The sequence below is a fragment of the Lampetra fluviatilis genome, chromosome 34 (assembly GCF_964198595.1).
Source record: "Lampetra fluviatilis chromosome 34, kcLamFluv1.1, whole genome shotgun sequence".
NCBI classification, from domain to species: domain Eukaryota; kingdom Metazoa; phylum Chordata; class Hyperoartia; order Petromyzontiformes; family Petromyzontidae; genus Lampetra; species Lampetra fluviatilis.
The window spans coordinates 7,623,684-7,638,227 of record NC_136308.1 but is presented as its reverse complement, the minus strand read 5'-3'; the positions used below and the strand labels follow the sequence as shown (position 1 = coordinate 7,638,227).

At 48.3% G+C, this 14,544-nt stretch overlaps 1 protein-coding gene across 1 annotated transcript in view; it reads left to right on the top strand.

The window, feature by feature from the left end:
- Positions 1-14,544, top strand: part of VGLL4 (vestigial like family member 4) — a 36,689-nt gene that overhangs the window by 16,205 nt on the left and 5,940 nt on the right. Inside the window, exons 3-4 of the mRNA XM_078872440.1 lie at positions 11,683-11,902; positions 13,264-13,375. Coding sequence (XP_078728566.1) covers positions 11,683-11,902; positions 13,264-13,375 — 332 coding nt within the window. The remainder of the gene's footprint in view (positions 1-11,682; positions 11,903-13,263; positions 13,376-14,544) is intronic.

The following is a 14,544-nucleotide window of genomic DNA, read 5'->3' as shown; positions in this document are numbered from 1 at the left end:
TACTCCCTTGTCGTGTGTGTGTGTGCGTGGGGGGATAGTCGGGCAGCTCTGGTGTAGTGGCTTAGCGCTGCTAAACTCCGCTACGAACCTGGCGATCTGGGTTCGAGTCCCGCTCGCGACCAAATAACAGTGGTGAATATTTGAACCGGTCCCGGGCCTCTCCGAGGTCCATTCAGCCTTAAATGTGTACCCTGGTGTGTTGCATAAACATCAGCACTGGGCAAGATGGTAACGGTGGCCAGGCGCATGGTGCTGGCACGCCACGCGCTCGTGTGCCGTGCTCGCTTTCGTAGGTGCCCGCCAACAGCACTTGCCCCAAAAGTCTATTAAGGCTATACGGGGGAGGGGGATCTTTTGTCTTGGTAGGGATAGCCGCGCCGGCAGACCGTGGCGGCTCCGTTGCGTGGAAAAAGCGTTGCGGCGAACTTGTTCACCCCCCCGCAACACCACGTAGCCAACCCCCCCCCTTTCCCGGGCTCTGTCCTCTTCCCCCCCTGTGTCTGTCCATGGTCAACAGCTGTGGGGCTCAGGGAAAGGGTCTCATCCGTGCGCCTGCGTGCGTGCGTGCGTTCGTGGGGGCGCAGGCCAAGCGATGAAACGTAACCCGTGGCACAGAAAAAGAAGTGCTTTTGCAGCAACCGGCCACGCAAACACGGTTTGGTGTGGGGGAGGGAACGGGAGCGGTATAAACAGATTAGAGGAGCAGCGGGGAACTGTTTAGCTTAAGCGGAGGATGCGGTCTTAGCGATGTGGTGGTGGTGGTGGTGCATAGCACCGCCACGCGGGACGCGAAAGTGAAGAGGACACCCGCCAGGTATGGCTCCAATACGTCCGGGAGAGGCGCCGAACGTGGCTTTTACACAATTGTGCTGGCGTGTCTGTAATTCGAGTACAGCGGAGGAGACGGACTTTTCGTGGGTACAGAGCGATCCATTTATAGACACCCCACTGATTTCTGATATCTCTCCCCCCCCCCCCCACGGGCCCTCGTGCAGTGTGTGACCGGTCACAAGAGACGTTTGTGTGTGTGTGTGCGCGTGTTTTTTTTTAATGGGCCGAGGTGGAACGATATCGCCGTGACCCCCTTCCACCCCGCCCGTCCGCCCCCCCCAATCCCACTCGAGTTCGCCTGACGTGACCCGGCTGAATGTTCTATCTTGTCGTGTTGGGATGGAGGGTCGCATCACAGCAAGTCACACACAAGGTGTGTCGGGAAAGTGAAAATGTGTAATACCTCTTGTTGAGATTGGTGGAGAGGTATGCTTTGAAATAATATTGTTTTCTGTATAATTCCTCCCCCATTATTGTTGTGGTGTATCTCAAAATCGGATCACCCTTCTTAAGTCGCATACGTTTCAATTCACTATGAATTTGGCAATAAATGTGGCCCTTGATTCAAGTATTTGGGAAATACACATTTTGTTGTCACATTATTGGCAAAAATTACAATGTTTTCCCGTCTCCGACACACGGCTCACCTTGACCAGTTCTCATTTGAGGAGCGCGAAGAGTGGAGGCAGCATCTCTAAACGCGTGTGCAGGGAACTTCACACCGGCATACTGGAATGTCTGCTAGATGTGCAGCCCCTATGCCACATTTGCCAGGTCACAACAAGACCCATAGCTGCATTTCACCTTCACACGGCCATTGCCCTTGAAATGCTACATCCGTTAAACTCCTCCTGAATAGAAAACACATGTGCCTTGCTGTTCGTGATGTGTTGCTGCTGCTGCTGCTTCCGTGAAGATACTTCCTCAGTTCCTGTACATTCCATTCCTCAACCGGCCACCTATGTTGTGCAGGGCGGGTCAAGTATGCACGATTAATAGGTTCCTTAATCGTCCGCCTGATTTTTGCACCCTGGCGCCAATGTAATCCCATTGATGAAAGGTGCACTCGGCACTGCTTGTGCTTTTTGTGAAGCAAAAAATGCCCCTTTTCCAAATTTGCGACTGATTGTGCTCTCGGTGTCATGTCATGAGATGAAAATTCCACGTGGATCTCTTGCAGAGCAGTGCAGCCTTTCGTGTTAGACACGAGCCCTTAGAGACGGGTATCACAGCGCTACCTTTGAGATCCCTTCGAGAGATGCATCTAATCCACACAGTAGGTGGGCAGCACTTTCCCCCACCCACTTTGCCATTGAGGGCAATGTTCATCGCCTGACAGTCAAACTGATCATTTTGATTTTCAGAGCTGGAATTTATCAAAATTAAGTGCAAAATCAAATTTCAAGGGTAAAACAAAACTTTTTTTTTTACCAGGGACTGAGCGATATAGCTCTTTTTTTAAAACAACCTGGCCACAAATGATAGCTTATAATGTAGAGATGTATAGAAGCCAAATGCTCTAAGTGCATGTTTCTAAATGTGTATGGAAAACCCAGAGAACCTGGAGAAAAATCCATATGACCACGGGGAGAACATGCAAACACCCACGACCTCCTGTATACCAGGTGAGGTAGTTAACATCTCGCCACCGTGGCGTCCGTGATTAGACCAGCAATGGTGTCTGGGATGAGACCATCAACCCTCTACATTTGAGAACCCGGTTTAATCACTTATGGCTGAAACCTGGATTTAAACCCAGAATTTCAGTGGTGCCAACTGAAAGCTCTGACCCTTGAGAAATCCGGGCCAACTCAGCAGTGCCGATGCATTGGCGCCAGGAAGCGGCATGGATATTTCCATGTGGGCCTTGTCCGGCCTGCAGAGCCACAATGCTGTTAATGTTCTCAGAGTGTGGGGGGTTGACACAGCGAGATTGTGCATTGGCACATGGTTGGCACTGCGAGAAGTTCACGTTGTAAAACTCCTCGCTCTGCACTTCTCCGATCGCCTTATCTTGACAAAGATTTGTTTCTTCGTATGCTGTTTGAATTAAAAAAAATACAGACTGCGTTTCACATGTAAGTGGGACATTGAAGGAATGGTACGGCAGTGGTTGATTTAATAAGTTAAGCAAATTATTTGGTTTGGCCTGAAACATTGCCGAATATATCTCCTTATGTGTTTATTTAATACGTTATTTTCTCACCGTACGTGCATCGAGTCACATGTAAAACCCATGTTTTTAGACGTACGTTGTCATGTTGAGTGAACTTCCTTTCACTAAACAATTGAAGATCAATTCAAGAGAAAACGGAATCGGTCTGTGTGCCTAGGGCAGTGAGTGAATGTGGATAAGGATCTAAATTATTAAATAAAGGAAGCGGACGAGAGCAGGTCTCGGTGCTTTTGGGAAACTGAAGCTAACAATGACAAGTACTTAGCATGTGCCTGGGAGGGAGCATGAAATCAGTGGCTATTGTGGTCATCCAGAACAGACCATAGTACAACATCTAAAGACCCGATGCCCGATCCACAAATACGACGCAGACATCGCAACGATAACACTCCGCTATTCCTGACGCGGTTATCTGGCTTGACCGACCTGCACGTGAAATTGTAGTTGTTTGCTCTGCATCTACATCAGTCATACGAAAGAAGAAGTGGAACTCACCTGCCGTGTAACGTGGACCAGAGAGACACGGTGACATTGGCAAAGAACAATGAAACGAGAGACGAAAAGTGGACAGAGAAGCCCGAGGAGAGGTGCTTGCTAGGAATTACATTGAGAGATCGGCAGATAGGAAGATCACTCTACGCCTATCTTCTGGCTACGTCACAGCCTAAGCCGACATCACCTGTTGTGCACAGACCTCCCATCGTAAATACACTGCACTCTTAAGGGGCCGTCCATAAATGACGTCACGCACCTGGGGGGGTCAGACATTTGTGACGATGTGTGACGGACGAGGGGGGGGGGGTTTGAGAAATGTGACGTCACATCAAAATGCTCAACTTTAAATAAATATACTTTTTTTTATAAATGTTTTCTCCTACATCAGAGTGCAGTGGCACATTAAATACGCACTACAATGACAATAGTTTAAAGCGATTTGAAGCATGTTTTATTTTGGGGGGGGCGCAGAGCTTTGTGACGTCATTTGAGGGGGGGTCTGACTTTTTGTGACGCCGTGTGAAGAGAGGGGGGAGGGGTCAATAATCGTCCAAAATCGCGTGACGTCATTTATAGACAGCCTCTAACCCTGCTTAGCTGCCGAGACCTGGTGACATCAGACACTCCCGTGGTGATTGAATGGTCTCATGGGGGGGGGGGGGGGTTGCTGGCTTCTTGTCGCATCATCATCACGAGTAGCCAATCACTGAGCTGGTAATCTTCCGCGATGAACATGAAAGGCATCTGAACGCGTGAACGTGCACTTGTTCTGCGTCTCATGTCGCAATGTATTACCGCCCCCGATTGTTTCCAGTGTCCTTTTAGCAGCAAATAACGAAAATTATGGAATGTCGTAATTGAGCAGCGTGTACAATGTGCACATTGCATTTGAAATACCGGGCAGCTTGTTAATGAGAAAAGTTGAGGCTGCACCTAAATCATTATATACGTGAAGTCACAGAGGTCCATGGAGTGAACAATGAGACATGTTTAACGTTGTTGCCGTCATTTTAAACATAGCCAAAAGTTAAATATGGGGCAGTAGTGATTCCTGGCAGGTTCCCAAACCTACTCTTGTGCCATTTTTCCAAAGCACTTACCCGCTCTTACAAACAAAAGAGTACAGTGCGTGCAACAGCGCAAAAACACACCGCTAATGCACACCACACATACAACAAAGCAGGTCTTCTGTAAACTTTCACTGTAAAAAAGATTAAAGGTGCCACTCTGAAGAAGTTGATGTCTCGCACCAATGCTGGTGGAAGGGCCTCCATTCGAGGGAGCTCGAGAGAAAGCCACCTCCAGAGAGGGCATTTGGCCTACTCTTCTGCACTGGAAGAAATGGGACTACCTACACTTGAACCCCCACCACACGGCATGCTGATTGACCCTGGTGTGTCCCATTATACTTCTGGGTGGGACAGAGGTGGTGCGGGTGGGAGATGGTGGTGGTGGGGGGGATTAGGAAACTTGCACCAATATTTCATCTGCCGTTCGATCGAAACGAATCGAATAGCCTTCTGGGATAGCAAGCGCTGGCGTGGCGCTTGCCCCGTACGCCACTGCAGCGTCCCCGACGTCGTCTGTAACTGGGCAGACGAGGTTCGTCGCGGTGAAAATGCAGACGCGCGCAGTGGGTGTCGGACTCACGCGCGCGCGCAAGGTGGAGAGACAATGCGACTGGGTCCTAAATGGGGGATCCCGTTAATGAGATGACCATTGTGGCGCTGGGTCAGGGGGACGTCAGTGAGGGCGAGCGAGGGGCCATTTTCTCATTTTCACAGCTGAGCTGGAGCACAAAGGCTGCCTTTCATTCCCCCCGTTGCCCTCCCCAACACAAGCCCGCAGCTCAAACCCTCTGCCGGGGTTTTTGGCGTCAGCTGTGGCTGGCAGGAAACCTGCCCCAGCCTTCCTTTTCCCCACCCCCCCTCCCACCTCTCTTCTGCCCCCCCCCCATCTCCGCAACTCCCAGGCAATGTCCATCGCAGCCCAAAAGCCTGCTCCAGTTGCATCGGGGAGTGGGGGGGGTTTGGAAGGGATGCATCACTTTTAGGATGTGAGAAAATATATAATTTGGAGTCTGTTTAAGCGATTGTTGTGCAGCCATGTTGGTGGGGATGTGCTTTGTCGGGTGAACATGACCCGCCACGTTCAGCCACAGCCTTCGTCAGTCCATGCAAATGGTGATTTTGTATCATCATCATTAGGTGTCCGGCTTTCTGGAGGCAGTCTGCATGAAGGGAAATCATAGATCAAAACCTGGACTGTCTTGGAATCAGGTTGTAGTTAATGCTTCTATCGCTCCGTTGTGTTTTTGGTGCTGTGCCGTGTGTTGTTTTTATTTTTTCTGGAGAAAACTTCCCGCGTTTGGAGCAAAACGTCGGACGTCATGCCCGAACGACATGCTGCGGCGCAGCCCGAAAACGCATCAAGAGAGGTTGCACGTAGGGTAATGGAGTCGGGCTCAATAAAGAATTAGCCAGCGGCTCGGAGAGAGTGGGCAGATCAACAGAGGGACCTTTTTTTTATCAAAAAGGAAGGCATTAACAGAAGCAGCCAAGGACGCTTTGGTTAAAAAAAAGCCCCTTGAGAAAGCCGTAACCGAGCCTGGTTCTAATTACCGCTAATAAATTACACCTCTCATAAACTCAGCCTTCTCTCTTACAAATGATAGTTTGGATATTTTTTTCACATCAAATCACAGATTGTGGAAGTTTCGTGGCCATCCATCTTGATAGGCAAATGTAAAACAATGGCACAGATAGCTTCGATGAAGCATTCAAAAGTTATATTTTTTGGGAGCAAAAGTTCTGAAGCAAATATATCCATAAAAGCTAATCCCAGGTTGATGAGCCAGCACTCACTGATTCACTTGAGCACTCACTCACTCATCGATGGTCAGTCGAATCGCTGCCACTCCTCTATAGCTACTACCATGGTTAATGTTCCCATGAACTTAACTCATTGATTTCTCCACCCATGTTGAGGCCTCGGTCTACTGGACACCGACTCTTTCATCTCGTTCACCGCATTGAGTTCCACCACCGCCACACAGCAGGTCACAACAACACTTCAATTTCGGCTTCTTCCTTCGCACGCCTCCACTTTGGAATTCCATCCCATCGTCGCTTTGCAAGTTCTAATCACAACCTCGCTCAATTCAAGAAACGTGTTACCACTTTGTCTTTTACAACTTTAATTGTACAATTTCTTTGCGAGCCACTTCGCATTTGGGGGTCGGGATGGGGCCCTGTTTACAGCAACCGCGATTTAAACGAAATCTCAGCTTGAAATAACGGAAGAAATGAGAGAGAGAAACTCGCTGCGTTGGCTCGTGCACACACACTGCACTGGGTGGACTTTTATTTTGACAGGGGCCTCTGGATTAGGTCCGAGGAGTGTTTATCTTGACAAGGGCCAGGGCCCCGGGGGTAGCTCGGAAAGCCAGGATAATCATCAACTTTCCTCCTCTCCCATGTACACTGTACATCGTGGCAGGCTCCGGGAAGCACGTCAGCAGAAACCATCGAGGCCAAGTGGCTTTGAGTGGGCACAGTTCGCCCGGTGGGATTCGGCGCCGCGAGCCTTTGCCGGAGTTAGTTTGCGGGAAATATCACGTTCACGCAACTCGCGGAGTCGTGCGGTCTTGACCGAGTATCCACTGCACTCTTCTTTTGGGAATACACCCCACCGTTGTGACAATACGTGCGCACGCATGGACCTCGCGTCAATCCACTGCTGGATGAGGGACTCCCCCACGCTGTGCGGGATCGCCACACCGCTCTGTGTGGGTTGATGAAGACATCATCGACATAGGGGCCCACAGTAGTGCTGTACAACAGTGGAGTTTCATATCTTGCCCTTGGCTTCCCCACTACATGTTGGTCACCCATCCGAGTGCTATCCAGGCTGAGTACTGCATAGCTTCCGAGACCTGGTCATAGGCTGTTCAAATAATAATAACACTTTAATTTTTTGACATCAAGGAGTCTCAATTCTTTTTAGGACTACATTGGGTTGTTTAGCCATTTCCATGAAATGAGCGTTTCATACGTGGGAGAAATCGGGAGTGTCCCGGAGAAAGCCCACACATGCGAGGGGATAACACTCAAAGCTCATCACCTACAGCGCAAGTCTTACATCACTTGGTACTTATGTAATATCGTTGAGGACTCTTGGACGCCGGGGTTGAGGCACACGTATTTATTCCGCAACAGTTGTCACAACCGCGGACATACAACACTGGAGGGGGTATCGGCCCCCTCACCCGGCTAGCTGGGAATACACTGCTAGCTATCTCTGACCTACCTCCTAGTCCTCCACTAACGGGCTAGGGGAGGCTGTCTGGCCCGACACTGGTAAGTCGGGCTACGGTACCCGGAGTCCCAGAGCACTAGCTCTGGTTCTCGGGACCACGCCGCTGGCTCGGTCCTGCGCGGCCCTGACAAGGGCGGCGACCCAGGGGAGTCCAGGGCTCTAGCTAGACGATCTTCGGTCTTCACTGGTTTAGCTTTAACATTGTTCCCCGAGCTCTCCGGCTCATCCCCTTTTATACCAAAACCCCCCGCTGAGGGGTGGGGCCAGCCCCCCAGGCTGCCCTGTGCGGACGTCGTTGAGAGCACCTCCACGTGCACTCACGAAGCCCCGCCCACTGTGTTTGTTTCCCGTGTGATCCTATGTATACAGCCCCTCCGTAACACCCCTACACTTAGTCTGGCAGTCTCCCATCCAAGTACTAACCAGGCTTAACCCTGCTTAGCTTCTGTGAGAAGCTCAAGCTCGTTTAGGATTATTTAGTTGTAGACATGAAACCAGCTATAAACCATCCTGCAGCACTTTTAGCTAAATATATATACACATTTCCCCAAGATAACATGCGTTCCATATTAGAGAGGGAACTGATTTATATATTTTTTACGACATTCAAAGACTGTTGACCGTTATCAGCTTCGGGAGTCCGCGCCCTGTGATTCTGAGCCAGGGCCATGGATAACATTTTTGTATCGTGCAAGAAATTCTGTAATGGGGAGGGGAGAAATCGTAATCGTGGGACAGTGCTGATAACCCTGTCCAAGTGTCAGGTCAGCCACAGATTGTCAAAAGAGGGCTTCCTGCAAACGGGGTCAAACTGGATGCATCCATGTGAGTGCCAGATGGAGGGGGGGGGTGTTAGGATAAAGGAAAAGGGTTGCAAGGGAGAGGTTGGGGTTGGAGCGTTGCTGAAAACACAGCTGTGTCCGTTTATTAAAAAAAACTGTACCCGCTAACACCCCCACCCTCGTTCCTTGGTTTGGGTTACCCCACTCGGTTGTCTGGACAACTTTTTCGGTTTTTTTTACATTGGGATTTTCCACTGTGAAATGGTGGGGGTGTGTTATTAATGTTAAGGGGAGTGGGTTTATAAAAACAAACGCATTGCATATTTATGCACAAAAGCACACTTACCTGGTACACGTAAGGCCCTCGGTTCAGGACCTCTCCATGCTGTGCGGGTCATGGGGGTTATTTGACCATACCTCACCATTCTGCGCAGTGCATAGGAGTACAGCGCAGCAAGCTACACTCTGCGCTCTGTGGCCCCATCGCACAGCCCTATCACAACGTGTCAAATGCATGGTCGTCACGCAGCCCTAGATTTGAAGCTTTCGTGACTGCAAGGATTCATACTCTTAGTTCTTTCGGTAAAGTCACGTAGGTAAAAAATGAAATTAAAATTAATAAAAATAAAATAAAAATCACGACGTTTCGGAGGCAACACAAGTCTCCGTAATCAGGTGGGACCGTCACAGCCAGATTTGCTGCATAACTATCACAATGGTGCTATGCATGGTTGTCACACAGCCCTATCACAACGGTGCTATGCATGGTTGTCACACAGCCCTATCACAACGTGTCTATGCATGGTCGTCGACAATCCAAAGCTCTACCCAGTCTCAAACCTCCCTAGCTTCCAAGATCTGACAAGCAGGCACATTCCAGATGTGTGTATAAAAAAATATATATATACTTTTCTTTAATGGGCATAGACATACCTTGTACAAATGTAGCACCATGTCTTCCAACAAAGTACAAGAGATTCCATTTGGGCCATGACATACGCCAGCATGCTGATGCGTTGGGAGTCGTGTAATAGGTAATAAAACAGAAGTGCTCCCCAGTCGAAACAGATTTCGGTTCTGTTACAAGTTTAAAATGCGACGTTTGTAAATTAAATCTTAACATTTGCAAGGGTGAAATACAAACATAACTTAAAAATTATTATTGCAAAACGGAGCAGATTTTATTTTTAAAGGTGTAATCTTAAGACAAAAATATTCTTCACTGTAACTCGGAGACATACATGCCTAGACCTGTCCCGAGCTGTCTGGCACACGTTTTACACTTTGTTAATGAGGGGAAAAAATCATTAAAATCCATGGTCAGTAGTAGGGCTGAACGATTTGGGGAAAATATCTAATTGCGATTTTTCTGACAGATATTGCGTTTGTGATTTGATTTGCGATTAATTTTTTTTAAGTCAAGCTTCAGTTCAACATTCACTGTGTAATAGATTTAAAACATGTGATGGAGCATTACCACGTGATACCATAATAAGTATAACCCGTAAAAACAAAGTTTTTCACTATAAATCCTTTATATGCGTGGCAGCGAACTTAATATAAAGGATTTAAAATATATATTCGCCTGTGGAGGACGCGGGGATCGATCCCGCGACCTTTGGCATGGGAAGCGAGGGCACTACCAACTGCGCTACTCCGCCACGGCCTGTGGAGGGGTTACGCTCTGGGCTCTTACACTCTGACGTTCAGCCAAAGCCATGAATGCGTTCTATTTGAATATATGTAAAATATTTTTTTTTTGCCTAAAAAGTGTCAAATTTTGGGAATTTTTTTTCACGAACAATAATTGTCTGGCACAACGAGTCTGTGTGGAAAATGTCAGCTCGATTGGATCACGGGAAGTGGGTTAAAAAACGACCGAAAGATTTGCACGGTCCTAAGCAAGCAAGCAAGCACGCAAGCAAGCAAGCAAGCACGCGAACTTAATATAAAGGATTTAAAAATATGAACTGCTCTATATATTATAATGCAAGGATGAGAACTTAAAAGATATGAATTGCTTGCAACATATTTATTAAAATGTTTTAATTGAAATAGAACAATCAAACATAGAACAATTGTTAAGTTCAATAAAAAAAGAGTTATAATAATAAAAAATAAAACAATTCCAACAAGAAGGTAATAGGACTTTTCCAATCGCAAAAAATCGCAGCCTTTGCGATTTGCTAATCGCATTGTTTAATATTGCGATTTCGATTTGAAATCGATTAATCGTTCAGTCCTAGTCGGTAGCACTCCAGTGACATCACTGCAGTGATATTTTAAAATGTAGCAGTGACTTCATAGTGCCATTTATTTGACCTCTTTTGAGGTTCAATTTGAAGCCTTCATTGTTAATGAAGCTTACAAACTCATGTCAACCAACCCCTGACACCCGGACACGTCGTAAAGATAATGGCAATACTATTTTTGCATCATCCTTTAAAGCAAAGCTCCGCCATTCAAAGTTATTATTGTTACCTATGACCAGAGTTGAGCCTCAATAGTGCTTGTATGGGTGACCACCATACATGCCAGGGGTTATAGGTTGCTTTGGGGCCTACATTTCGGGCAGCAGATGGCAGAGCAGCAGAAACCATTGTTGTATTATTCTTTTATGCTCCCATGTCTATGCGGTCTGACTTCACGAACCCACACGCACACAGGGTGTTGAAGTATGGTGAAATAAGCCTCAAAGCCTGCATGCCCTGGGAAGGCCCTCATACATTCGTGGATTGAAAAAAGGGCCAAGGACACAACTTAATAGTACATACGGGATGTTATTTTGAAGGTAGTTATCAGTTTCCGAAAATATACCTTATTTATGGGAGTCACATGTGCATGAAACTGGATCCACCATCAATGCATCAGCGTGGATTAAAAAGTCAGTCCGAGTACATCCGACGCCGTGGCATTTCACGAGCATCTCTCCCGCTGTCAAGAAAGGTTGACAAATCACCTCTACCTGAATCGCAGTCCTGATTGATTGACAAACCTGGCCGCTTGACGTTCACTCACTCACACGCATGCCCTGCCCGCCTCTCTGCCCTGTACCGCTCTCTCCCCGCCCCGCGTCGGCAGGCGGCCGAGCAGCAACGGGGAGTACGGGCGTAGCTACCCGCTCAGCGGCAGCCCCGGCGAACCCCGGCGGGCACCGTCGCCCGCGCCCTTCGGCTGCCTGCCCCACGACCTCTCCGTGCAGCCCATGTCGGTGGAGATGTCGCGCCCGTCCATGGGCAGCCCTGGCTCGTCGCCCGGTGGAGGCCCAATACCGCTCCACAGCACCATGCTCCAGCAGCAGGTGAGGGGAGGACGCGCGTGGTCCCAGTCGGTCCGCCGCTCGCCTGGCCCAGCCTCGCAAACAACACTGCTTGCAGGCCACGAGGCATTTAACTAGACGGGTCGAACACCAAAGTGATTTCCTGCTCAAATGAGCATTGACGTGGTGCGAGTCCTGCACTTACAGCCCTGAGCCCACGGTGGAAGTGATACATTCCTATGGTGGGGGTGAGTCTCTCCATAGGAAAACCACTGTTGACTCCCCCACAATGTGGCACTTGAAATGTAGGTTTTTAAAATATAGGGCTTTTTTATACGTAGATAGTGTTATCTATTTTAACGACCCTTGAAGAGATGATGGGCTGAGTCGACCTCCAACCAGGAATTGAACTCGCAACCTTCTGATTGTGAGCCACTTGCTCTACTGCCACCTGGTCGGATTGGTATTGAACTTTCTATTCTTTTGCGGTTTTACTTGACAGCTCTCCGATGTCTTTTCGGGTTGTACCACCGGCTGTTAGGCACGATGTTCCGATGTTAGTTTCCACATGCGGGGAGCTTCTTCAGGAACACATTTCTCAGAATTAAATTGACAGATGGATAAGATGGTTACATAGAAATATCACAATTAGATGAATAAAATGGACTTTACAGAACGTAGGAGACCATGCAAATGGAACGGTACAAACAGGACAAAAATAACTGATTATCGAATAGTATTGTGAACCCAAATTGTGAAAATTTATCGATTCTTGAGACAGCAGGGTGACACATTACATATGTTGTACAATTACAGGTCACCTTTAGACAGCAGGTGTGAAGAGCACAGTTATATTACAAGCAGACCCACGCCACTATACATATGAACTGACTCATTACTAGCCTCCTGCTATTTCAGCTGCCACGGTTATTGCTCTGGAGAGCTGGTACACCTCATTCTCCTGAGATGTGCGAGAGCTCAGCTTTACTTGCCCTGCTGGGACACCTCAATCGTACCGTTGTGCACGCTGCTTGTGTATATTTCACCGACTCGCAGTGGAGATATAAATATGAGAATTCACTCACTTCATGTATATTTATACAACTTTAATAAAAGAAAATTTCCTGCACAGCAAGGTGGTGGTGGGGGAGGGTAGATCGCCCCCATCACCCCTACAATTAATTGCATCCGCCACTGTCAGCAGCGAAGTGGGCCAACCGCCGCGCCACCACTCCACTCCGGACGGGCGAATATAGATAGCTGCGTGTAAACACATGCAGGAAAACACACGGGGCGCGTAACAGCTGTGAGATTGCCGCGCCATGAGGTAAGGGCCCCGTGGAAAGTGTTTGCCACGGCCGCCGGCGCCACCGGGGATGTGCTCTTCTCTCGTCCGCCCTCAGATGCGACCTTCAGTGATCACCTGCGCGCCGCCATCTCGCAACGCGGTGCGGAGCCAGCCCAAGAGCAGCCCGCCCCTCAAGCTCACCGGCGACTTCGGCAAAGAGGCCGGCTGTGAGTAGGAGGGGAAACGAGCGGCTACCCCGCTTCCTCTGCAAAAAAAAGTTTAGGCAGCTCCATGGTCAAAAAAAAAAGCCATACCCATAGTTATACGTCGAGGTATTGGTGTTGGCGCGCACGCAGTTGTGGCGCATGGGCGCAAACAACAAAAACTCAACACAGTTGTAATTGTCAATAGCACTGCTTTAAAGGGAAGAAAATATATAATGGGCGACGGTTTTTTGGCAATAGCCATTCTTCATTGCACGTGAAGGGCTTTTGCCCTCTTGGCTATTACCTGACACCGTCGCCTGTATAGTTTTTTTCCTTTTAAGGCAGTGTCATTGATCGATGTGTTTAGTTGTTGATAATAATACACGTGGGCTGTCATTGTGCAGGTAAATATCTCTGCACACGTACAGCTTTTTTTTTCAATCCACTGCTGAATGAGAGCTTCCCCACCCCTCTGTGGGCCATGGAGGTTACTTCACCAACCTGCTAGGGCATCTAAGCCAAAAAACCTATGTTATAGATGACATTGGTCGCAATAGCCGACTTGTTCGTCCGAGTACATCTGAACACCGCAGCCGTTGATGAGCATTCTCCTGTATTAGGAAAGGTGGACACTTGATTTGTATCTGAATTAGAGTGCTAATTGGTTGGCATACTATGCAGCCACTTAATGCTCATATTTAAGCACACCTCCTAAGGGTCTGAAAAGTACATCTGAAATCGTGGAAACTAACCATATCGCGCAATCAGAATGGGAGACGTCAGCAGGGCTTTAATCCACATGTCAAAATAATCGTCATGAAAAGGAAAGGAGTTGACTTTGTGGCACTTTGGACTGGAGTCGTTGACTTTCCTAAACCCATGGCTTGGCCCGGAAAGGACCGAGCAAATTTATTTTTTCACCTCCGATATCGTGGAAGTGACTGGAAGTGCTGTCTGCCAAGAGGTCGTCCCGTATTATTTATCGCGCTTCTCATCGCCACACAAAGCGAGCCCTTGGGAGATTGAGCTATGCAGCCCCGTGGCCACCCGAGATTGAATAAGTAAAATAAACACTCGTTGCGTGGCAGTATATATATCTTTATTTTTTACAGTGTCCTTTAGGGAGGCAGCGACAGGAGCGGGTAAATATAGTGCCCCGTGCACTTGTGAAAAGGGTAATTAGGAACATT